Below are 26421 nucleotides of genomic sequence, written 5' to 3' on the forward strand. Positions count from 1 at the left end.
TTAGAGGTAACGGAATACAACCTGGAACGTAAAGAGAGAGTATATGCTGCCTCAGTGTCAGTCTTGCCACTGCTGTATAAATGCACTACAATTACAGGCAGAGTTGACAACCTTTGTTATACACGGGCACGAACACAGGCTTTAAAAAAAAGGCTTTTACTCAACAGATTCATATAGACTGGCAGACAAGTTCAAGATGTCTACGTCTGCTGTCCCAACAACAAACAATGCGGTTGCTATGGTCTCATCTGTGTGTCCCCAGACCGCATGGCAGCAGCAGACAGCCAAGTTACAGACAGTCCACCCACATGGTTTATGGGCTTGGTTACACCTACTTTTCCAAACACTAAAAGGGTGCAGTCTAGTGATGGGAAGTCTGGCTCTTTTCACAGATTTGGCTCTTCAGGTTCGGCCCTCTCAAAATAGCTCTTGTGGCTCCCAATGGGCTCCTAATTTATTATCACTCTGTGCCTTAGAATTTAGCCGAATTTGGGTTGGTTTGTGTGTTTCTAAGAATTTGTTTATTCCGTGTTTTCATAAAAGCCTTACTACTGTTTAACATTTTATAGAAAATTGCATTAAAGTGAGTTTTTTGAGTAGTGAGTAGTGTTTTTTTTTCTAATCAAACCTTTAGGTCTTAACATTATAACACTATAATAATGTTTAGTGGAGGTTGACTAATATTTTATTTTTACAAAGTCTGCACTCAGGTTCGCCGTCTTTTGTCCCGACACGCTTGCTTTTAAATCTGGCTCCCCGTCTGTGTACCTGTACCACTACACTCAATCCTCGTACGTGATTGGCAGAATGGTGTGCCCATAAAAGCAGTCGCCCGTTTGTGTGTATGGATTTTCAGCAGAGCTGACAAATAGGGGGATGAACATTCGGTTCTCCCTGACGGGAGTCAGCTGTTCTCGTTCGCTACAAATCATTGGCTCTTAGAGCCAGCTCGTTCGTGAACGTCACATCACTACTGCAGTTGCTACACTCCCTTCCTTCAGGAGGCAAAACCCACAAAAATTTTGTTTTAATTTGTGCAGGGTAATCAGACTGAATGAATGTACTGTATGATACTAATTGTAATTGTACCAACAAATTCAAGCAACCATCTAGTACCAGCAGCATTTACTAAAACACAGCTTGAGCACATGCCATCGTTACACAACCAACACTGTCTTACGGACTTACCAGTCTCTCCATTTCCTGCTCTCGAAGTCTCTCCTCTCTTTGTCGTCGGTGATACTGCAGGAGCTCATCTTCATTGTCGCTGATCTCGGTGATGCTGTTCTTTCTTTCTCTGATTCCAGGATGGGGTCTCCCTGCAGACATCTTTCTGTGGGTCCTGGGGCTGGCAACGGGAGAGGAGCTAGGCAGGGACCCCAGACTGTAAGCTGGAGAAAGGGGATTCCCAAAGCTTGCTTTGCAAACACCTACATTGCCACTAACACCAGCCTCTATCATCATAGAGGTAGGAGATGGACTACGTGCTCTGATTGACCTACTGGACACTGGCTCCTCAGAGATAGAGCCACTCTTGCGCCAAAGTCTTGGACTTTCTGGAACAACTTTGCTGAGACCTAAGGGGCAATCTGGAGTCATCAAAGTTGGTATTGTGCCAGGTAGTGCCCCAGGAAGTACCGGGACCCCTCTCCGGCCCAAAGAGGGGCTAAGAGGGGGCAGCTCCCTCAAACTACTGCTTGCTCCACTGGCTCCGTTCAGCTCCAGGTTCCTTCTGGTCAAATGAGGGCTTTCAGGTGGTTGCAGTGAACGTGGATGCTGTTGAAGTGGGGACCCTTGAATGATATGAACAATGGGGTCTAAAGGAGGCTGAAAGGGTCTGGTAGGTTGGGGAAGCTGTCTGGAAGGGCTGCAGGTAAGTGAGTGATCAGAAACATTGGGTAGCTCCCTAAAGAGGATGGAAGGGTTTTCTTGGAGCCCTGCGGTTGTCTTGGTCCTGGGACTGGAAAGCAAAGGGGATGAGCAGGTGGAAAATTTTGAAGTAAGCCTCGGGCTACTTGGCACAAAATTTCTACTACTGAGAGATTCATCCAAGGTCAAAAAGGGGGTCTGTCTAGGGCACTCAGATCCATCTTGGCTTAGTCCTTTGCGGCTTGGCTTGGGGCTTGGAGGAGCCTCTGAAAAGAACTTCCTCTGTAGTCGGGGGCTTTCCTGGACCTTCTGATCTGAACCACCACTACTGAAGTTAGGCAATATGGTCCGAGGATGGGGTATAGGCGGAGGCTGTGAGGTGAAGTTGTAGCTAGAGGAGCGGACAGGCACTGGTGGCAGAGAAGAACTCTGGTCCTGGGGTCCTCCACTAGGAGATGGACTGGTAATACTCCCGCTACTGGCTGCTGAGGGTGAGGAGAGAGGGGAAAAGGGCAGGGATGCATTTTCATAGCTGGAACCTACAGACATGGCCCCTGGGCTGATAGGGGGGGACAGCAGATATCGGCCTCCTCCATTTACCAAAGGCGACAGAGGAGAGTGGGCAATGGATTGGCCTCCAGGGTTTTTTTTGGTCTCAGACGAAGAAGGCTGAGGGTCATCCATGACTAGAGTGTCCATGATGTCCTGCAGGTCCTTCTCAATAGAGCTGACTATTGAACTGTGCTCAGACTGAGGTCTGTCAGCAGTTGTGGAAGACTGTGCAGGGTTGGCCTGATAATTCCCATTGACTAGACTCTCTATGTCTAAAAGAGGATAAGACAGAATATTAGGACAGGACATATGTAAATTCAGTTGCTAAAACCAAATATTATTCATTATATATGGGGGAAAAGGCTAAGCAAAGCAAGAGTCAAAATCTTTAACTTTCTTTACAAATAAAATAATAACCATTAGAGGTAAATCTTCCCGCAAATGGCATACATATACAAATACTGTATGTCTTTTCGCCATATAATATGTTAAGTTTGCTTCTAGAATTAATAAAAATCATCAACATATCCCAGCTTGACTACTATAAAAAATGTTACTTCTAATCCAATTCCACATTTGTAAGTATAACCTTTACATATCCAGTGGCATTTTAGACTACCTCAAAACTCAGAAACAACACTGGTTAGAGTAACTAATGAGCTTCTCTTAGCTATTCCCATCACCTTTTCTTCTTTTACCCGCTTACATGTGACCATTATATTAAATGTGATTAACTTTGTCTCTCTTTTCTCCTGTGGTTGTACTTCTGCCTGTGTGTTTCCTCTTTTTGTAACTTTCTACTGCACCATATGTATCCAGTGAGCCAATTTTTTTGCTTTCTCTACACTGACACACCAACCAGCTGTCGCTGATAGCTGCCCACCTTCTGATCTGTTGGAGCTTCTTCTAATATATGAAGTTTTGCCCACCACTGTTGTCTAGTATTTGCTTACAAGTAATTTCATTTGTTTTTTTTATAATTTTGTTTTTCTGTTGTATAACATCTTAAACCCTATTTAGGTGCCTTTTGATGACATTTGTTGTGAATTTGCACTATGTGAGTAAGTAACTAAAGTGAATAAGTGAATAAATATCATGACAGTAAAATATGTCTAGTGCGTCAATGACTTGATGATGATTTGAAAGGTTTCCATGTTATCAGGCTTCCTGTGTTGCTTAACAGTTTCTTTTCTGTATAAATCTTTCCAGATAAAAACATCATCATATGAAACACTTTGGTCACATTTCAGAGCTTTCATATGCAATTATAACTTTGTCCATACTATTCAATATGCATTCAAAATCATTCTGCATTTTACATCTGTACACTGAAACCCGCCGAGGACAAGTAAGCCAAGAGAGATGGTGATTTAAAAAGCGTATGAACAGACAGATGGGCCTGGACATCAGACCGATATCAGGAGAAAATGTGCCTACATAAACCAATTACTGCGTGACCAAAAGCAATGTAGAACATAGGACAGGTAATCTTATCAGGGTCTCCTTGATGTCAGCATAGTTTGATGTGTGTGATTTTGTGATTTTTATTACATACTGTGAATGCATTGCTGCATAGCAGGTTCACTGGCAGGGCCTTAAGGCAAAAAAAATCACAACACAGATTAGGTTGTATTAATGTTAAATAAAATGTGTTTGTACTGACTTAGTCTTGGTATAAATGCAGTGTTTGTCCTGCACCGGTAAAAGGAAATGGCTGAGGGATGAATAATGCTGAAGTGTTGAAATGGCACAAGACATTGACATATAATACAAAAACAAACATAGATCTCAATAGCTTTAAATAGAAAAATATCATGTAATAAATATGATGTAATACACTCTAAAATGGCTCTAAAATGCATAAGCTTTACAAATATTGCATTAGCTTTCTGTGTTCACCAGAGATGGGGGCAGCTTCCTGCCTGCTACCCTATGACTCTACCTTACAACAAAGCTCAAGCCTGCACACAATGAAATCTGAATACATTTTTGTTGACCTTATGTTGTAGTAACGTGCTCACAATTTGTATCATCTGTGTGTCTTTTCTCTCAGAAACGGCTGAATCTTATTTACAAACGAGGGGGTGGGGTGTCCAAAACAAATGCCAAGCGTTTGCTAAGGGAAAGCCCATGCAATGATGTCATGGGATACAGACTCCGGCTATCGTCTCCAGTCACCTATGCCAAACTCCATTAAAAAAGGATCGATTTTATGCGATCCCGGTAACCAGTAAAGCTGTATTTTTAACACAATAATATAACTGCCACCCAGATTCGACATCAACGACATCGACGGTTAGAATTCGTTGCATTAAATACACGTTCGGATCATTTGACATTTGTAATATTTTATGTCACGAAAAAAATGCGCTGCTATTGTGACCCCAACAGGAATATATGGTTTCGAATTCAACATTTTTATTGTTTGTATGTTGAATAAAGATCTTAGTTTCAGTGAATCGCATTACGTATGTTATGTGCTACGCTATGGCTAATTTCCCAGACTGGCGAAGGACCGTTAAACAGGCAGATTCTGAAGTTTGGCGTATGACCGGTTCGTATTACTTTACTCGCCCAAAGCTCAGGCATTAAGCAATAGGGTTACTCACATGAATACAATTGCGACCCAGTCTGTGTCAGTGCTGTTCACCTGCTATGTGTCACACAATTTGGCCCACATCCTCCGAACACCGGCAACACACCGGGTGTGACGGAGCCCTGTCGTGTCTGTCTTCACACACACCGGGAAGGATTTACCATCTAGGTGATGTTTCGGCCGGGGGTTGGGATGCTAGCCTATACCGCTGCATGCAGTTGGGTTAGTGAATCTAGTTCAATCACATCTAGCAATTCCTGGTCATACGTATCAAAATAAAAGTCCAATTTGTTTTGGTGCCGGACTGCCATTACACAAAACGCCAAATACCAAAGTCCCCAGTGTTTTTAAACCTTATCCTCCATAATATATAGGTTTTCGCACATATAGACGTTTACTGTAAACTCAAAACAAAACATTCTCATCATGCCACAAAGTGTTGCATTTTATCTTGAAGTAAAAGCTCTTTACTTCCGCTGGCATGGCTAACTTAGGGCAGCTCTTGTCAAAGTATGTGACAAACTGCGTGATTTACAGTGCTTTTTAAAAGAGCTTTATTGCTTTATCATTGTCTAGTGCTTAACGTGTCATTTGGAAGACGAAGAATAACGAATTAACATCACCAAATATAACGTAAATAGTGACATTTGACTGAAATTATGAGCCAATATTTATCAAATAGCAGCATAATGCACTTAACTGCGTCTTTCCAATTTAGATTTTATAACTAACTTTTATAACTAATTAAACTAGTCTGAGCACAGATAGAAATGTTTTAGTCAGTGGGGCTAAATGAACTAGCATGTTGAAGACCCAGGTTTGAGTCCTATCTCTCACCAGGTGTGTGTCTTTGGGAAAGACACTTTGCACCAACTCTTGACCATTAATAATTATTAATTAGACTTCACAAATTATGAATGAACTTCAGATAAGAATTGTTTAACCTGACTTAAATTCTGTGAATGAACACTTAATGAGCAGTTATAAGATAGAAATGAACACACCCTTTTCCAGAAGGATTATTAAAAGAAAATTACTTAGAAATGGAAAATTATCATTTGATTATGATCTATCCAACAGACAGTTGATTTTACTTTGAACATATAACAACTGCATCACAAACCTTTTTTTACAAACTGTCAAGCAGCTAGTGACAGATAAGCTAAAGCACAACACCATTAAGTCTGTTTATTAAAAAGCAACACCAACCCAGAGTCCTGGCTTCATGTACCAACCCATAGTCCTGGCTTAGTACATGAAGGGGAAACCTGTGAAGGCAGGGTGGAAAGAGGGCAGACAGTAGAAATAAGCTAGTCCTTTATAATTAGTCTCTGTAACACTAGCCGTCTGCCACTTTAAGTAAGCAGCTCATGTCCACAAAGCCATCTGCTGCCTTGGCGGAGAGCACAGGAATGTCCAATCACTAAAGACGTGGTAGCTGAATTACAGCAAACTAATAAAAACAGCTGTTCAATGTATGGGCAAACACTGCTGCAACTAAACAACAGACAGGTGAATTCATCAAACAAGTACATTTTGCATAATTGATGAATTCGTCATGTGCCTGATATTGTACAGAGTAGAATGCAACCATAAATATACTTTCATGTAGACAAAAAAACATTGACAATTGTTGGTAACTTTTGACTTCAAGCCAGATAAATAAAGACTCTCTGCATGTGTCGATGTGACCAAAGTCTACATATTTATACATCTGGGTGTCTCTGTTTCATCATCATAATCATTTGATGTATGTCGTATTTTGTTAAATAATCAGAATTGTTAAATTTTTAGTGGATGTGGTGAGGAGGACCGCATCCACCAGACACACTTGAGCAAAACCCTGATACTTATAATTCAGATTCTTTTTTTTTTTTTTAAATAAAATTTAGATAAGATTAGCTACCTTGAGTCTGAAGACACCTGGGCTGATAATCATAATGTTAGCATGTTTCAAATGCACTGTATAAATCAAAATTACAGCTGTATTTTACACTGAAGAGCTTAGAAATGTCTAAAAATAATAATTTAGGTTTAGCTTGGTTTGATTTTTATCTTGTCTTACACAAACATAACAGATATGTGGACCTTATCAAGTGAGTGGTGTAAGCAGTCTTCACCTAAATGCTTCTCAGGAATGCATAATTGGGGAAAATGGTATGTTTCTAAACAACGGAAGGCTTTCATTACACAGGAAGTCTAAAACAGCAAGCCCAGCTGCATGCTATACTTATCCCTTCTGACAGCCATCATCAACAGCAAAATTAAAGAACAATTCGCTAAAATGGCCATTGCAATTGTTTTCTCCTTCAACAGAAGACTACCAACAATTTCGACCATTTTTGTTAATAAAGTGTTTTATATAAGACTGAAAGTTAGTGTTATGTAGTACCTGTGCATATTCTGTATTCTCCTGTGGATGAACTGCCTCCATGGGGCATCATGCTCTTCATCTTCAAGGCTTCTTCTGGGTGATTGAAGCGAAAGAAGGATGATTGGCCAAAACACAGCATACAACCTGAAAAACAGAGTCACTTGTGTTAACAAAAAAAAAAAAGTTAACTAGTTAGTGTTTTTATTTTTATTTATTAAGCCCCCCGGCTTTCTAGACACAGTTAACCCACACTCTGTAGTGCCCCTGAAAAAAAGGTCAAATCTTATATTTTGTATAACAAATAATACTTTAAGTTACTGTATCAAATGTGCACACCCTGAGTGAACTGCTATTAATTGTAAGAAAGTGTCAGATCTTTGCAAGGGTGATTGCAGAATGATGGTGAACTGTTGTCCAAAGTGTTGACACTTTGGACATTTTGGAAAGCACTCTCACGAATGTTAGAAGACAATACATAAAAGCACACTTAAAGGCATTTTGAAAAAGACTAAACAATGAGCTTTGGTAAGATATGCCAAGTTAAGCCAAGCCTTAAGCACTTAGCCCACAGACATCCTTTGTCAATTGTCAAAATCTTCATTTTAAAAGGAAAACTTCAAAGATTTTCAATGGGGGTTGACCCAAACGATGGCAGGTAATATTTAAGAATGAATAGAAAATCAGATTCCTGCATATTTTCTATGCAGAGAAATTCTAATTTAATCCTTTGCAAAAGTCCTCTGAAACATCTGAAAGGACGTTTTGCCATGTGCTCACAGAATACAACTAGTGCTTTCTGTTTTTTGCTGAACCCTGAAAGACAATAAGGTTGGACTTATGAGGGGGAGTTCTATCAGCTCCAGAACTCTGAATGCAATGCAAAGTAGCCCAAAGTGACAACGACCAACAAACACATAATAGCTGTCCTGATTCAGGAGACAATTTCTTCACGGCCATGATCCCAAGTACGAGGTTCTTGCCATTCCAACAATTAAGTCAAACACTCAGTGGGTTCACTTAACATATTTGGCTCAACAGCATTTATATGACTAAAACAAATTCCACAAGGTGCATGGCAAGTACAGACCTCTGCCTATTTTCATTAGTATTCATTTTTCCTAATCATCATCTGAAAGAAATGGCAGGAACTTTCCATCAGGGCCATCAATTGTGGTTGGTATTTTCCATAGCAGAGACAGCTTATATTGATACTGATATTATTTGCATGTGTCATTAACAGGAAAATGGGCACACCATCAGGCTGGTCATAAGCTGAAAACAACATTTGGAAAAAATAATCAGGATGGTATACTGCGGTTTTTATAGAGCCACGCCAGCTGAGCAATGTCTTATTCCTTCCCACCAAGCCCCTGATTCGTCTGCCTGGCAGCGATCTTTCCACAATTCCTGACTCATCACACACATTCCAACCTTTGACTTGCACTGACATGATATCCTGGTAAAGAGTAGTTAAGGTATTTATAAAGAAATTTCCGGTTAAAAGAACATGGCTCAAAGTAGAGTATATAATACAGTCATCACAAACCCATCACTTACTGTAACACAGCATAATTTTTGTTCAGCAGTTCTGTCAAGCAGGGGGAAAGGATTTTGGAGAAAAAAATGAGGACAAAGGTTCAAAATAGCAGCCTCAATGTTGTTTTTTGTCAACCTTCAACATGTGTTAGGGCAGGTTGATGCAGTGTGGTGAGATGAGAATCAGCACCTCTAAGTCTGAGGCCACAGTTATAAAAGGCTTTCCCTTCCAGGTTGGAGGTTAAATCCATAAGGTTTCAGAATAAGTCAGATAAACAGATCTGTGAATGTTATTTATTGTTTATATATATATATATAATATATATATATATATATATATATATATATAAAAATGGGGTTATTATTTATTCTAAAAAATTTATTTATTCTAAAAAGTATTTTAATTACAAAATCCAATGCATTTATAATATCATCACTACAAGGACAATAGTGTCTGCTTTCATAGATGTATATAGAACTCATCAATTTAGCCTTTATGACACAGCACAGTTGCTTAACATCATGTGTGTGGACACACACAGACATAACACAATAGATTATGAAAAAAATTATTAACAATTATTGATTTAGGATCCTGTGTCTCAGAGGATCATTATTCAGATCTCTGCTAGAGATCAGGAGATGCTGAAACAGTTGATGTTTCATACTCAGCCTACAGACCAAAGCAGAGGACTGGCTCATAAATCACATGGTTACTCATTACAAAGCGACAACACCATGCTGACACTACACAATTGCAAAGCCATTTTGCATCTTAAGAATGAAAGATAGTTAAAATTATTAAATTTAATAAAAGTCAATAAACTAGGTACAGGTATGACAGAGTCTTCCGAATCAGAATCAACAACTGTACTCAGAGGAAGCTGAGGGGAGCTTATCTACTGATGGGTTGTACCCATCTCCACCCAAACAACAGGGATTTTTCCACCTTATCTGTAGCACTGAACAGATGTAATGTAGACATGAAATCCTTCTATTAACCAGAAGCACAGTGGGACTGTTAATGAGATTAGAGATATATTAAACCCCCAACCAAGCAGAGAAATAAACACCTCACACCACAAAACTAAAAAGGCTGAGAGTGAAAGATGATTGGCAATGATCAACAAAGAAACATGCAAATCTCATTAATGTCTAATAATCTATCAGCAGTGACTAAGACTGCCTCTGTTATAGCTTCATGGTGGTCATTAAAATGTCAGTTCCACATCTACAGTATGTGGATTTCTGGCTTTAGGCAAAATAAATTACCACATGTCTTCTTCTCCTTTTCCCTCCTTCAGATGAACCCTCTGACCCATGCTAAACAGTGATTCTTACAGACATCAGTGGTTCACAAACATTTCAGGATTAGTGTTCTAAAATGCTGAGTTCAGTGAAACGAGCTGTGGTACAAACTGAGATCAGCCTAATGAAAAGTTGTGCGTCAAACTTTAACCGACATAGAAATATGACACATATAGGAAAGAACATGCAATACTGGTGAGTGGGCTAGTGGACTGGTGTGTGGAGTGTACACTGTAAGGCAAACAAGGTGAGCCAAGGTGCCGTCAGCAAAGTACAAACACAGCAATATGTTATTCTTCATGGTGCACAATTGAAGAAATGCCTTCTGTAAATAATTAGTTTTGAATGAAGAATAAATGGTGAGCATTAATTAAAATGGGAGCTCTTAGGCCATTCAGCATTAATGCCACACCATGCCTTAGGGGTTTGGTGGGATTAGAAGAAATTTTTAGCAGACCTAGACGGCACAATCTGTGAACCTAGTATGTCATAATTTCTCTAATAACATCTGTGTGTTTTTATTCCTGCACTCTGGTAATACCACATATAATACACACAAGAACTTTCCAGTGTGTCGGCTTAGTCTGCAGTACTTGCTGCCAAAGGATTCGATCAGAGGAGCCAGTGGTGGTCAAACAGAGAACATGTAACATTCTATTAGAATAAGTTCATGTTAGGTCCAAGATAAAGCTATGTCAAGTTATACATAATAGTAACAGCAGTAACTTATGTAGATGCCACAGTCATGGTCACTATATGTTGGATATTATTCCTCCTGCCTGTAGGACTCTTTACTCAGGTCAACAGGCCAGAAAGTAAAGCCTGCTCTTTCCTACCTATAAGTATTGTTTGCTTATTCAATATAAGCTTTTAGATTATAGTGAGCACTATTATAGTCATATGGCGTTATTCTACTACTTTTAACCTTTCATTTGATAGACCCAGGTAGGGCCCAGGTAGATTTGGAGGGGGTGTCAGGGACGCGGATAAGACTAAAAGACTAAAACAAAGTCCGAACCATCCTCTCAAGGAGGGTGGTGGCGAGGAGAGTCTTGGCCTGGCAGCTGCCAGGCCAGGGTGACACACTTAGTGCCCAAAAACGAGCTTTAAGCCCCGCAAGAAGCAACAATGTCCTCCAGGCGAGCGTCGCCCAAGAGGGCAGTGTCGAGGCGGCCGGCAACAAAACAGGGCGCGCCCAACAGCCCATGCGGGTCGATGATGTCCTCCAGGCGGACGCCACTCCAGGGAGCCGAAGGGGTCGAGGAGGTTGCTGACAACGGAGGCAGTGCCACCCCTGTGGCAGGAGGAGCCAAGGGAGATACCACCAGCCCGGCAGACAATGAGAGCGTACAGCGTTGCCAGGCTGGGGCCTGAGCGAGACGTGGCTGAGCTGGGGCTGGAGCCTGAGCGAGACGTGGCTGAGCTGGGGCTGGAGCCTGAGCGAGACGTGGCTGAGCTGGGGCTGGAGCCTGAGCGAGACGTGGCTGAGCTGGGGCTGGAGCCTGAGCGAGACGTGGCTGAGCTGGGGCTGGAGCCTGAGCGAGACGTGGCTGAGCTGGACACAACAGGGTTAGAGCTGGGCGTGATCGGGCAGCGACAGAAGTGGGACCTGACTGCAGCAGCAGGGCTAGGGGTGGAAACAAACATGGATACAGGACTGGTGCTTGAGCCAACTGTGGAGCTGGAGCTGGGCACGGTTGGTGCGCTGGAGCTTCAGCTGGGCACGGTTGGTGCGCTGGAGCTTCAGCTGGGCACGGTTGGTGTACTGGAGCGGTACTGGTGCAATGGGCTGTGACATGGGTCCTGGAACAGAATTCGGTACTAAGACTGGGACAGGCTGTGGTTCTGTGACTGGACCAGACTGTGGTTCTGTGACATGAGGAACAGGGCTGCACAGGCGCTTCAATTCCTTCGAGATCTGGTGGCCCAATTCCAAGAGTAGGCTCAAGAGTGAGTACGGGGTCTGGAGATGCGGTTGGTGCGCTGGAGCTTCAGCTGGGCACAGTTGGTGTACTGGAGCGGTACTGGTGCAATGGGCTGTGACATGGGTCCTGGAACAGAATTCGGTACTAAGACTGGGACAGGCTGTGGTTCTGTGACTGGACCAGACTGTGGTTCTGTGACATGAGGAACAGGGCTGCACAGGCGCTTCAATTCCTTCCAGATCTGGTGGCCCAATTCCAAGAGTAGGCTCAAGAGTGAGTACGGGGTCTGGAGATGCGGGCTGAGGGAAGCTGAGAGAGTTATTCATCAAAACCGCTCCACTAAGCAGAGTAGTTGTAGCTGGTGGGTATTGGTGCCGCTCAGCAGTAAGTGGAAAAGCGTCCTGAATGGAAGGCAACTGGGAAACTGGGCTGAACCATGGAGCTTGACAGGACACTGGAACTGGAGTCAAAACCTGAGCCGGGAATCGTGGTGGAGCTGGTGTGAAATAAGCGCCGGAGACCACTGCAGTGCCTGCATTGAGGCAGCTGTGATGTTGGCGGCAAGGCATGACCTGAAGACGGCGGCGAAGTCGGCGTTGATCCAGGAACTGGCATGGAACGAGGAGCTGTTGCGTAGGCGGGCATGACGCGCAGATCACGCTCCTAATCCTCGCACCTCTCACATAACTAGTCGAAGAAGGTCCACACCCCGGGGAAATCTAACCAGCAATCTTCCTCCTCCTCCAGGAAGACGATCGCGACTTCAATGATGCTCAGCTTTGCTTCCAGGTTGGCTGCTTCCCGGTAAGGCATGGAGATGTCCGGGTAGATTGGTACAGGAGAAATCCATGGGTCCCAAAAAAAACCCAAAAAACTTCAAAAAACAGGCTGGATCAGAGACAAAACTGGGAGCTGGCTGGGTCCAAGTCTGGCCAGATGGTTCTGTCAGGGACTCGGGTAAGGCAGACCCAAGAAATGGATCCCATAAGCTATTTTATTTATCTGTATTTCTCTTCATATATAAATGGATATAGCTTCTTTCCTTAGATCCCTTTTGTCTTTTAGTTATTTCCACTATACATCAGGGTGATATTTGCTTTTTTACAAGAGAAAAATCTGGATTCTACAGTGATAGCTGTCGTGAAAACTACAGAGTGTTAATACCAAAATGATCTCATTAATGGCCTATTATTCACATCAGTCTCTAACCTAGCCACGGGGTGCCAGTCCCAAGCATGAATAAATAGAGAGGGTTGTGTTTCAGGAAGGGCATCCGGCGTAAAACTTGCCAAAAACAACTATGCAAATCGTCCATAAGAATTTCATACCAGATTGGTCGAGGCCCGGGTTAACAACTGATGCTGTTAACCGACAGGGTGCCGGTGTACATTGGACTACTGTTGGTTGAAGGAGAGGAGGCAGAAGGGTTTGTGGACAGAGAGAGAAGAGGAAAGGCAGGAGCATAGATGTGAGTATAGGGACTCGTTGGCACAATGACAGGGAAAGGTAGAGAGCTGGCAGACATGATAGGGAGAAGAAAGGTTGATGTACTGTGTGCGCAGGAGACGAGGTGGAAGACAAACTACCATGTTCTACCATGGCGTGGATCGGAAGAGAAATGGGGTAAGAGTGATCCTGAAGGGGAAGTTTGTGAAACAATGATTTAGAGGTGAAAAGAGTCTCAGACAGGGTGATGAACCTAAAGCTAGAAATTGCAGGGGTGATGGTGAACGTATTAGGCTAAACGAGAGGGCGGAGGTAGAACAGTGAGGCTACAGGGGGCTGAGGTGAAGAATATGCAGTAGTTTAACAGTTCAGTGTGATGGCGAGCGTGGAAAAGAGGTGATTCCGGGTTGGTGGGCGTGTCAGGAGTGTTGTGAAACAGAGTGTCAGCAAGACTCAAAGGAAAGGTGCACAAGACAGTGGTGAGACCAGCCCTGTCTATAGGTTAGAGACGGTAGCAGTGAGGAAGAGACAAGAGGCAGAGATGGAGGCAACAGAGATGAAGATGCTGAGGTCCTCTTTAGTGACAAGGTTGAACAGAATCAGGAACGAGCTCATCAGAGGGACGGCTCACGTTGCCAGTTAGCAACAAATTCAGAGAGGCCAGACTGAGACGGTTTAGACCTGTGCAGAGAAGGGACAGTGAATATATTAGTTGAAGGATGTTAGAGATGGAGCTGCCAGGCAAGAGGGCAAGAGATGGAGCTGCCAGGAAAGGGGCCAAGAGAACATACATGGATGTGCTGGCAGAGGACATGAGGTTGGCTGGTGTGAGTGTAGAAGATGCCCAGGATAGAGTAATATGGAATAGGATGATTCGCTGTGGCGACCCCTGATGGGAAAAGCTGAAAGAGAAGTAATAGTAGATTCACATTAGTCTTGGTGGCCTACAGTTTTTAAAGTGGTAGGTAGTTACTAACACTCTCGACTCCACTGGATTTGTCTTGTTGTTATTTAGTGTCAGGAATGGGTGGCATCAAATATTTGTTTGAATTTGCGTTCTGTTTAATCTGCTTAAGCATGCTTAGGCCTGATCCCACACCTGATGGATACTGGATTTGAATATTAAGTTTAGAAACTTAAAAATTGTTGGTGCAGTATATAGATATAACAAATGATTGAGAAAGTGTAAGTTATGAAATTGGCATATTGAAATTTTCTCTAACTTATCACTTAAGCAGATTTAAACAATTTCTTACCCACACAACAAAAGGCTTTCATACACCTAAAAGGAGCTATCACCTTAAATATCGACTTAGCAGACATCCTGTTACACAAAAATGAATTCTCCCTATCCAATAATTACTGCAGCTTTTTACAGACCTTTACCTAACTATAAGTATCAATGTTGAACAAACAAAAAGCATCACCTGACGTCACTAAGACAAAGAGCAGCTGCAGACAAAGATGGCTGACGGTTGCTATGGAAAGTTGGTTTACAACCTCAGTAAAAGGCCAGACAGTGAAACCCACCAATTAATCAATGACTGGCCTTTAACAAGCCAGGGCCATCAAACACAGATGCACATACCACAGGAAGTTATGAGGTTGGTTTAAAAATGAATACACTGGGAAGAATAGGTTTGAGCTTACGTTCCCAACACATGGAGAAAACTGTCTAAGCAAATTGAAAGTTATAAGGAGTTGATCACATGGTTGAACCAGTCTGATGGAAGCCATCTAGGGACAGTGGTTGTTCCTGGGAAGCTGCTTCACAGTCATGCTCATGGGCTTTGCTATAACAAATACAATTGTGCAAAGTGTACGTTACACAGAGATTAGAACCGAAACTTAAGGAAAAATAAATGAGGATTTGAATGACACTGAATTAATGAGCCCTTTCAGTCCTGCTACTAACATCTTCCACATCCACAGACTAGATGTAAAATCTGTAGCAAATACTAATCACATTAAAATGCTGGAGGTCCGTGATCACTTGTCCGAACAGATGTTACGCCCCACCCGCATCCTTCTCCCTCCCGCCTTTTGGTCAGGGAAACTAAAAGATTTTCCCCTGCTGTTAAACCTGCCCCAGGAGGCAGATGGCTGAGGATAAGTCACTACCAAACTACAAGTGGTTTAGAAGTGTCACAACAAACACCTTGTTATAATATGCGCAGTGTTTTACTTTGAACTACTTTCTTCCTTCAATTTGAACTCTTACCTAGTCTAATTACAACTGTAATCTAATTACACAGACAAATTATTATTCCTAAATTTGTTAAATTTGAGGAATTGAGGCCTACATATAAGACAGTAGCGTACATACACCCTGCTGTTTTTTCATGAATGGACCCTTTCAGAACACTAGAAACCCAGAACTTTTCTATAACCACGGTGCCATCATTGCATGTTGCCCCAACCTTGATGATGTCAGGGGATGTACAGTTAAAGGTGTTGTCAGCAATAATATGACCCAGCTGATGCCAGCCTCCTTTCTCTCCCTCTCTGCACTGTGATTTCCCTGTCACCCCTCACGTGTTCCTGACCTCTGCTCAGGCCTGCTGGGAGTCAACATCACATTTGCTAAAAGCCTGACGAGTGATTGCAGAGGGAACATCCTTCCTACTGGGGTCAACACACTGACAGACACAGATGACAGATGCTGGCCATGTGTAGAGATAATCATCACAGCAGCAGTGTGTGCAGCACAATAGCTCACTGAGGGGACATGTTTCAATTGTCTAACTTGATCAGAAGTCGTGGATTCAGAGGCCTCTCCAAACAGAATGCATGAAAGGACAGCTCTGTTCTATTCTGGTTACCACTCCTTGGTTAGGTTACATTGGCACCCAGGAATAGCAATGTAACAGTAGACCAACACAGTGACGACTGGTAAAGCCATTGGGTATCTGCAGGTCTGGCAGCCTTGTATATGTTTGTATTCTATAAACAGAACCCCTGTGGAAGTAGGGGGATATTTGGAGCTCCTGAAGCTGGAGACAAACTTAACTTAACACTTAACAAATCTATCAGTTTTAAATTTTCTTGCATTTAGTCAAACGTACTGATGCTATTGTGTGAATAAATACTTTACTTTATGAATTTTAATAACGCCGATGCATTCATGCAAAATAATTATTTTATCATAAACAGGTTTTCATTCCAATAACGTCTGCATTTGCTAACGCGGTTAGCTAACGTTGAGACAAACAACGTTAGCTAACTCGTCGCCCACTAGAGTAAAGTTTGGTGGACAAACAGTGAAAACAGCATTTTTAAATGCTATGCTGGTGTTTAGCAGACTAAGTAAATAAAGACTGGCATTATCTAATACATAAATTCACGACAGTAATGTTGTATGTTATTTTTCGTACCTCTAAGGCAATAATAACAGAAGCTGTACATACGTAATTTTCAAGTATCGAGTTACGAGATAAACAAGATATTGAAGCCAAAACCAGCACAAACACCAACCTTCAAGCACAGAAAACCTTACAACTACACGTTAAATCAGTTCACTTACTTATTTACTTACTTTAGCTGAAATGAATGAACGGCTTTCCTCCCTCTGCCGTTCTCATCACCTTTGCTACTTTCATCTAAAGCCACGGGTTTTAGTCCTCTGTGTCTTCCTGTTGTTTCGCGCAAGGACGCTTGCGGGGATTCGTCGTCCCGGCGTGCTTTTGTTATGATAATCCTAAACGGTTGACAAAAGAAGCCGGCTGCGTGGCCACTCGATAAAACTCCGGTTCGCTCAGTGACGCTTCGGTGTAGCCCAGCTCATTCACAGCAATGTGGGAGTTTAGAGGCATTGTAATCTCTGCCCATTGTTTCCTTCCCGGCTATTCACGTAGAAAAGAAGCTCCAACTACCGTCGCACTCATCTCGCTCAGCCGCAGTCAGAGCCAGGCTGTCACAGCGGCCAGAAAGGAGGAGGAACGGGGAAAAGGTGGTTGCACTCACTGACTTGTGCAGTGTGAGAGAGAGAGAGAGAGGCATGAAGTGGAATAAGCAGACAAGGAGACCACAAGGGAAAAAATCAGCATCAACCACTGATCTTTAGGTATAATTCATTGTAATAGTTTCTCAGTCTCTTGTACCGCTGTGTTTGTTCTGTTCCGGGTGTTGAAACAGAATCGTAGTAAAAGAGTTATACTGATGTTTATATTCTATTATGATTAGAAAATATATAGACAGTGCCATCAAGAGACACTTGATACTAAAGGAAATGTGTAGGGAAGAGGAACCACGTCTCTGATCCCCATCTGTTCATATCCCTCATTAATAAAATGTACTGTTAGTTGTAATCAGTTAGGTGATTATGTAAAAAAAAATGGTAGAAGACATTTTGAGCTGTTGTAGTTACAAACAGGAAATGAGTGTGGGGGCAGTTTTGTATTTGTTTGTTTTATCTGACCAGAGTGAGAGCAATCATGCATCAGATGTGGCTCTCTAATTTATAAAGTTATAGGGAAGGATGAACGATGATGTCAACAAGCCAGTTAATGCCCAAGTAGGATATGTAAAGAAGTAGCCCAGAAAATGAGAAAAAGAATTGTACCAGCCTTATACATTTATCAAATATCATATACATTTATTTATGTACAGCAGAATGAAATCATGGTTCAGACTGACAGGTTGCTGCTTGATTTTGTCAACATCAAATCTAGAATAACTATTTATACTGTACCTCAGTGTGATACAACCATGGACATTTACAGTGTGTCTGTTACTGTATGTGTTAACCACAGGAGTGCAAGTAGTCATGTCTATTTCCTGCTATTACAAGAAATTACAAACACTCTAAACTATTTCTTTTGTAATCACTTCATCTGTTCCCTGTGTACAACTCAATTCCTATGGGACTCTAACACTGAACTATAATTTACCCCCTGTCTCATTCTTCAACACAACACATACTCTGGGGCTAAAGTCAGATATGCCTGCGGGGCAGCAGAGGTGACAATAGTCATGTGGCCTCACTTGGGTTACCCATGTAGATTCTCGTCTAGTCTAGGTTGCTTAAGTGATGCAAGACACTGGCTACAGAAAGCATTCAGGGAGGAGTAATGTCAGTCTATATAGTATTAGTGTGTGGTCATGTGACATCAGATCTAAGACTGATGTAAACGTCTGCGAGTCTCTGCAAGTCCAGTAAACTCCTCAGGCACAACTACTTTAAAAAAGGTAGGTTGGCTGCTCTAGCCACTTCACCTCCAGGTTTTAGTTTTTTTCCTGATCCTGTTAAAGAAAATGAATTTTTTTGTACCAAAGTCAGTGAAGTCAAGCCTAATGTAGATTGTGGCGATAAGTGTGTGTTCATGCTGCTGTTTCATAGAAAACATGACAAAATAAACACCATAACAAATGTGGCCAACTTAAAATCAACTGCATGCAAAACCGTTGAGATGAGGCAGATATAGAGCCACTAAAATAAAACCTATTATGGATGTTAGGCTGCGCTAGACCAGGTTAAATTCAGTGAACAAATCCACAGTAACTCAATTTGGCTTCAGTGTGTTTGTGTAACTGAATTTTGGCAGATAAATAAACAAACGATAAATCTCAAAATCAAGTCCTTGGTATAAATTCACGTCTGTAGTTTAATAAATAATAAATTGTTGTAAATGGACTGTGCACATATCCAATTCAGCATCTGAATGATTTTTGCATTTTTTCTTGGCTATAATAACACAGGTAAAAATATTCCTTTTTCTTTAATTTTTTCATATTATGTTTTAGGTAAACTAAGCTCTCTTACCCTGTGACAGGCGCACAGGCTTTGAGACCTGGAGCCCATCAACAGCACAGAGGTTTCCACATGGATGCAGCATGATGACCCCTGACCTGTTCTCTATGTAGCAGTGCTGGTCAGCCACCCCAGGGCCCTGAATGTTGATGTCCATGGGGCTATGACCAACAGTGGTCCGACCTAAGAGAAAGAGAAAGTAAGGCTGAATAAATCTTACATGTTCTATACTGTGGTATTTATCTGTACAACACTGACTAGTAATTAAAATGTTTTAATTTTTCCAGACTTAATTTCTGATTTATGTTTAAAAAGAGAGTTTTTCCTTTTGGGATTTGCTGATTTTGAAAATGCAAAATTATACTTGAGCTGTAATGAGCCTCCACACAACATTTAATGGGAAACCATGTCCTAATCTGAGATCTAGCCACTGATAGGGAGAATGTCCCCACCTACCATCCTGCAGGGACACAGATAGGAAGCAGATAAAGAAAAAAGTACAGGAATCACACAACAGTTAGATCAAAAGCAAGAATTTGCTTGAGTCACTGACATAATTTTTTGCATCTAAAATAAATGGGCGTGCTGTTGTTGAAGCAGCATCTCACCCTCAGGCAGGGGCAGCAGGGTGATGGCGGTGCTCAGTCGTCCACTTCCCAGACTCACCAAGTGGGGGTGCTCTGTCTGGAAACGCAGACTTTTCCCAGTCTCAATCACATCCAGTGGGGTTTTCTGAAAAGAATGTCAGGTGATCAAAAAAAGTGATAAATGGGAAAATGAACAGATATATGTTACAGCCTGGCATTGACTGGAGTTTTACTTGGATGAGATCTTCAAAAAGAATCCTCTGCTCTAGGGAGATGAGAGTCTGTGTTTACTGTAATTTCCATAACTGGCTCTTTAGACATCCTCTACACCCTGAGTAAAGTGTGTGCTGTCCACCCCCCCCCCCATTTTTTCTCTCCATGTACTCCAGGCGCAGCAAGGTGGGAAGGGGGTGTTGCCATAGTAACTTCACACTGTAATTAGAAAACATGAACCTCTTGGGGGGCGTTTACTGACTTACGTGAAAAACACACCCCATGTGTTTTCCATGTGTTTGTAGCTATGCTTTTGTCTCTGAACAAAGATGCCCGGTTGTCCCCACAAATCAATAAAGCATCTATCTCGCTCTAATCACACACATTACTCATAGGGTCCCTAATCTATCTGAGCGCGCATCCCCTGTCAGGGATGCGGTGTGGTGAAGGACCAAAATGCACAACACAACACGCAGATATGGCTTGTGGAGATTTAATGCAGGCAACGGAACAGACAGGGTTCCGGCCGAAGGCAGTCAGATTCCAGGTAAGGTTTAATAACCAAAGCAGAGTTCAAAATAGTACAGACAGGGAGCAGGCAAGGAAAGGTTTAAAACACGATCAGAACCAGTACACGCAGGACTTACTTGACACGAACGTTGGAATGTAGACGCAGGGATACGAGCTAACAATCTGGCAACTGGGCTATGGCTGAGATGGTGCTTAAATACAAGACGAAGGTGAGTAATAAGGGATAGAAAACAGCTGGTAAGATCACGTGACTGGAAAGTAAAGCTAGACGTGACAAGACAAAACCGGAAGTGCAAGAAAATAAAACAGGAAATGGCAACTTAAAAGTCCAGACTGTGACAATTCCATTAAGTTTAACTATAATTTCAACTCTAATGAAAACCTAATGCTAACCTAAGCTCTAAAACTCCATTGTAACCATCAAACATGATGATAAACATAATCCTGCGTGACCTGACCTTGCCTCTTCTCTTACAGCAGCCGGCCCATTACCTCTGTATGTAGTGGCAGAAGCAACAAAGGCACTGACAACTGTAACACCAGTGGCCAGTAATCATCAGAGAAATAGAGAGCACAGAGTGTGTTAGTGGGGAGACACAATGGGAACATGTAACAACACTAACACATGATCATTTATGACTCGATTTTCCTGTGAAAGTTGCCAAGTGAGCAATAGTAGGTCTCTTTCTCTCTCTTTGCTCTCATTCTGGTCTGCTCAGTGAGTGCCCTTCACAACCCACACACTTGCACACACTCACCTGTAAACCCTGGTGGGTTTGACGGCCAGAGCCAGGCGTGTTCCTGTTCAGGCAGTCCATGTCCACTATGTTGTCACCAGCCTCATGCAACACATGAAGATCCTGGAGAGGGAAACAACCAAACCAAAATAGTCGTCACCGGTGACCTTGTCTCTATAGGAAAACAATGCTTAGTGTGTTTTGTGTTCTCATGGTCTATTTGTGTTAAGGTCACATCTGGATACAGAGTAAAATGTCAAAGACGCATCCTACAAAAAAAGACCAGATCAGCTCCACTCTGCATAGACACTACTGTGTCATGGTGTGATTAATAGTGTCAGCACAGACACATAAAGGAAATGGTAGGCAGCATTTAGCAACGCACTGCAAGGAAGCAACACTTATCCCTTAGAGGATTACACATTCATTGGAAATTAAAGCTACCTAGGCTTTCAGTATGACACACACACACACACACACACACACACACACACACACACACACACACACACACACACACACACACACACACATTCTTGTACTTACATCAAAGTGAGGACCTCCCTTAACATAATGCCTTCCCTAGCCCTTAACCCTAACCATCACATCTGTAAAAGCAGATGTCTAATCTTTGCTCTGATCCAAAAAATACGAAAATACGTTTTTTTGGTCCTCACTTTGACACAAGTACACACACACACACACACACACACACACACACACACACACACACACACACACACACACACACACACACACACACACACACACACACACACACACACAGACCTAATTCTGACAAATTCTTCCTTTCTTACTTACTTACTCACTTGCAGCTATTTCCATTAAGTCAGAGCAGAACAAGCAATGTCTAAATTTGTACTCATAGAAAGTGGATTGTGCATAAGGGTCAATATGTAGGAGAAAGATATTTATTTTCAGTTTTCTATCACAGAATCACAGTGTACCCGGGGTTAAGTGCATGCCTGAAATGTTACAGCATGATGGAAAATATGGTTCTGATATACTCTGCCCTGAGGATAAAACACTGCAGCAGCAATTTCTCCATATTTGTTTTTCCGTGAAACAAAATTCATTGATGTCAGCTTCAAAAAATAAGTAAATAAAGATCAAACCAAATAATTATGAATACAAATATCTTCCACACAGTAGCTTACATATTACAACAAAATATAGAGGAAAGAGATTTTTACTTTAGGTTTTGTGTAAATTTTGTGGTAATATGTATTACCTTTGTCCAGTTGTCCACAAAGTGTACCCCCTCCATGACAAAGAGCTGCTCCTGGTTACAAAACTCCTTTCGGAGTCCACCTGGTTGAATGGGACATCTCTAACACAATGCACAGTTTCTTCCCGTCTCTTCTAGTGTCTCAAATTACTGGAAGTGGAATCCTTTACATACCATCTTTTAGGAAGTGGATCTGTTGCTACTTGCTCCACTAAACTAAAAGCTACATTCCACACTGACTGCACTATAATGCTACATAACAGAGAGACAGTCTAAAGCAAAAAGCAAAGCTCTCGATTTACTGGTTGACTCTCACCCATGCTCGTGTGCGTTAGTTAGGTCATGAGCAAAAGGACAGAATCCCTGATACATGCAAGTGAGTTTCATCTGCAGAGTGGTGGGGCGCACCCTTACAGGGCTTAGAGCCACTTCTCAGTTAAGGTGGCTCATGCATTTATTTCAATGCTAGCACACACTGCAAGCACTATGGCTCTTGGTTGGTCTGGGAACACCATGGGATCCCCCTGAGAAAAGCTGGAGGAAGTGTCTGTCTGGGGCTCCTGCTTTGACTGCTGGATGGATATTCTGTGTGTGTGTGTGTGTGTGTGTGTGTGTGTGTGTGTGTGTGTGTGTGTGTGTGTGTGTGTGTGTGTGTGTGTGTGTGTGTGTGTGTGTGAGCGAGCGAGCGAGCGAATGAGCGAGTGAGTAAACAAAGATTAAGACAGGAGCAGTGGTGAGTGAAAGGCGCTGATAATGGTCAGAGTGACTGATGAAGTAGGCAAAACCCTATAATTATATGAAATGCATCTATCTCAGTGTTTGTTAGTTAGGTTGGGTGTCACAGTGTTGACCAAAGTGGCTGATCAGTAAGTAGCAGGTAGGCCCAAACGCTTCATCCATTAAAAAAAAAGTCATGTTATACACTTTCCAAAATATAACCAACAAATAACATCTTTCGTCTAACATCTCAAATCATACCAACTCAGTTCAAACCAGTGCACACAGCTACATTCTTCTTCCCTGTAGCTGAGCATGAGCTACTGGTTAAGTACCCTCAGCAATCTACCCCTACCCTATTTTGAGATGAACCATTCCTTGGCAGGTTGTATACATTTACATAACTTATCTTTTAAACCTTACACGTCTCATTAAGCAACTACATTGTTATTAATAAACAGCCAATCAATCACTTCATCTAATTTCTATATTAAGTTAAATCTACATCTACATCTACATCTACATGTACATGTACATGTACATGTACATCTACATCTACATCTATATAACTTAAACAAACAATATAATTTACTGCACTTAATCCCAACCCCCTTGTACTTGCTTTTACCCCATTACATCAGTAATGACATCAGACCAGTATAAGATGAGGAAGTAGGTGGATGCCTCCTCCTTCTATACAGTATGTCCTCTAAGTGACGATGCTAACTTGATCCTTATAAACCTCTAGCCGTATTATAATTCCTAAAATTGTGTCTCTGATTGCTAAATCAATAAACATCAATTATAAAACGAAATTCATTTTGACAAAATAAAGTGACTGTAACACAAAACTGCTTAACACAAACAAGCCCAGGGAAGTCCATGCTTGCACAGTTACAAATTTATAAGAATTTTGCTTAACAAACTTTAACAAATATTACCAAGAAAATAATAAAATATAAATGATTTGGTTTGGGACAAGTTTTATTTATTCGCACTAGGTTTTATTTGTTTCTAGTTTCAATAGTGACTTTCTGATTTTTTATTTGTTTTATAATTTCAAATTAATTTTGTGCCTAACCATCATTTTGAATTTGTTTGCCAGTTTGCTACACAACTGGTGCAAAAGTAGGAAGAGAAACTCATGAAGCAGTGTAAAAACATATTAGTACACTTCCTATTGGAATATAATATTCTGCAATGTTGCCTCGCTTCTCACACATGGCATCAAGTTATTTAATTCAATTCAATTAAACCTCCCACCGCTAGATGGCAACCCAGGCAACCTGTAACACGACTATGGTATAATGTAGAACGGCTCTCCTCTGTAGTGTGTATTGAATGCACAATTCAACTCCACTGTTATTAATATGCTGACTCAGAAGTATGTTTTATAGTTATCTCAACCTTGATTGACCTATAGTTTTTTTAATCTCTGTATTGATGAAACATATCACTCGATATGTGCCAATACACAGCCCAACTCATGAGCCCCTAACTGAGCTAAGAAAACAACCACTGATTAATGGTTTTTGATATTGGTCAATAGCAAGAAATCATACAATCTGAAAAGCAAAGCTGTCAGTAGAGCAAAACTAGCTTGCTAATTTTTTTGATCTTACATTTATGTTCCTAAACTAGAAGTCAAACTTGTCATTGAATATGGGTGTCTGTTCCCACCACATCAAAGTCAATTTCTGTCACATCATGAAGAGGGGGGCCCAGACTCTGACTGAACAATTCTACAATTCTTCTTTTTTTTAGGATGGGGTTGAGAACGATAATGAATGGGGATCACCATTTAGTTGGGATGTAAAAATGCAGTACTGGAAGCTGGTGGTCTGCCAACTATACTGTACATATGTAGATGATTATTAGAGAAAAGTTTAATTCCGTGGCTTCTATTAATGAACGTTTCTCAATATTCAATCCATAGTTTATTTGATTCTTACTTATTTGTAAGTCAAATATTGTATTGAGATAAACAATTAGACTAAATGTGAAGTGTTCCTTGTAGTTTTCAGGTAATGATTAGAGTTTATCTTATTAGGAGCAAGAATGTGCAAGTAAGAGTGATGAATGAAATGAGACGTGGACAAAATACATCTTGTGTTTAGGGCCGAAAAAAACTCTCATTTACAATTTTGTCTGCCACTCCAGCAGTAATGTGTCCCCCTGAGACAAATTCACTGTGTAAGCTGGATGGAGGCCAAGAATGTGAAGAAAATCAGGAATGTTGAGACAAAAAAAGAAGATGGGTAGCATCATCTTGGGGCCACAGGCATCCACAAAGTTGTTTATTTTTGGTATGTTTTGACATTATAGTGCTTCTTAAATGTCTCAAAAAAGTTTAGTTCCTAATTTATGGCATTTCAAAATGCAAATGTGTATTGGCTCAATTCACACATTTTGAACTAAATTCTTATATTGCCAAATCTACAGCACATCTACCTGTAGCTTTTCAGTAAGAGCAAGTGTACTGTGATTTACAAGATGCGATGAGAGCAATCCTTCCAACACAGAGATGTCATTACTGCCAACGTAGTTCTTACCACGAAGGGGTTCTTCTCATGCTGTTTCTTGTCCTCCTATCAGTCGTGTTCATCAAGTCCTGACCGGCCTGTTACAGACTTACAGAAATTTCTTGGCCTGTGATTAGATGCAGTTTGTACCCACAGGTAATGAGGATGTGAGGGAAGGAGATATTAACACTTTGCAGGTGTGCCATCACAAATGTAGTAAATACACCTGGCTGCTTTATGGAGGTCTGGAAGACAACTACTACTTTATCTGGGAATTGATGCATGCAGATGCATCTATGTGTCTCTATACAGGCAGTAGAAACCAAACCAATGTGACAGAGCTCCTACTGTCAGCCTCTTCTTCCTCTATGAACATATGTGAAGAAGCAATTCTCCAGATAAACTGTTGCTGTCTATATGAATAATCAAGTTGTATTTGCTAAAGACAAATTCTCCCAACATGGCAGCAGTATAAAGCATGTTCACGTGAATGTTGGTGAGTCTACATAA

The 26421-nt window shown here is 41.5% G+C and overlaps 1 protein-coding gene across 16 annotated transcripts in view; it reads right to left on the reverse strand.

Annotated features, from left to right (window-relative positions):
- The window catches only part of phldb1b (pleckstrin homology-like domain, family B, member 1b), a 78599-nt gene that overhangs the window by 44650 nt on the left and 7528 nt on the right, over positions 1-26421 (reverse strand). For 3 of the 16 annotated variants that reach the window (XM_055514277.1, XM_029170265.3, XM_029170264.3), the window contains exons 1-6: positions 22676-23216; positions 21445-21546; positions 19964-20087; positions 19368-19538; positions 7410-7535; positions 1189-2693 (exon numbers count right to left, since the gene is read on the reverse strand). In XM_055514277.1, coding sequence (XP_055370252.1) covers positions 1189-2693; positions 7410-7535; positions 19368-19538; positions 19964-20087; positions 21445-21546; positions 22676-22711 — 2064 coding nt within the window. In that variant the 5' untranslated portion in view covers positions 22712-23216. Of the gene's footprint in view, positions 1-1188; positions 2694-3976; positions 4016-5071; positions 5343-7409; positions 7536-17129; positions 17576-19367; positions 19539-19963; positions 20088-20802; positions 20895-21444; positions 21547-22675; positions 23218-26421 lie in introns of those variants that run through there. The other 13 variants (XM_029170277.3, XM_029170276.3, XM_055514276.1 and 10 more) reach the window with 9 other exon arrangements.

This window comes from Betta splendens, chromosome 13 (assembly GCF_900634795.4).
Source record: "Betta splendens chromosome 13, fBetSpl5.4, whole genome shotgun sequence".
Classification (NCBI taxonomy): Eukaryota; Metazoa; Chordata; class Actinopteri; order Anabantiformes; family Osphronemidae; genus Betta; species Betta splendens.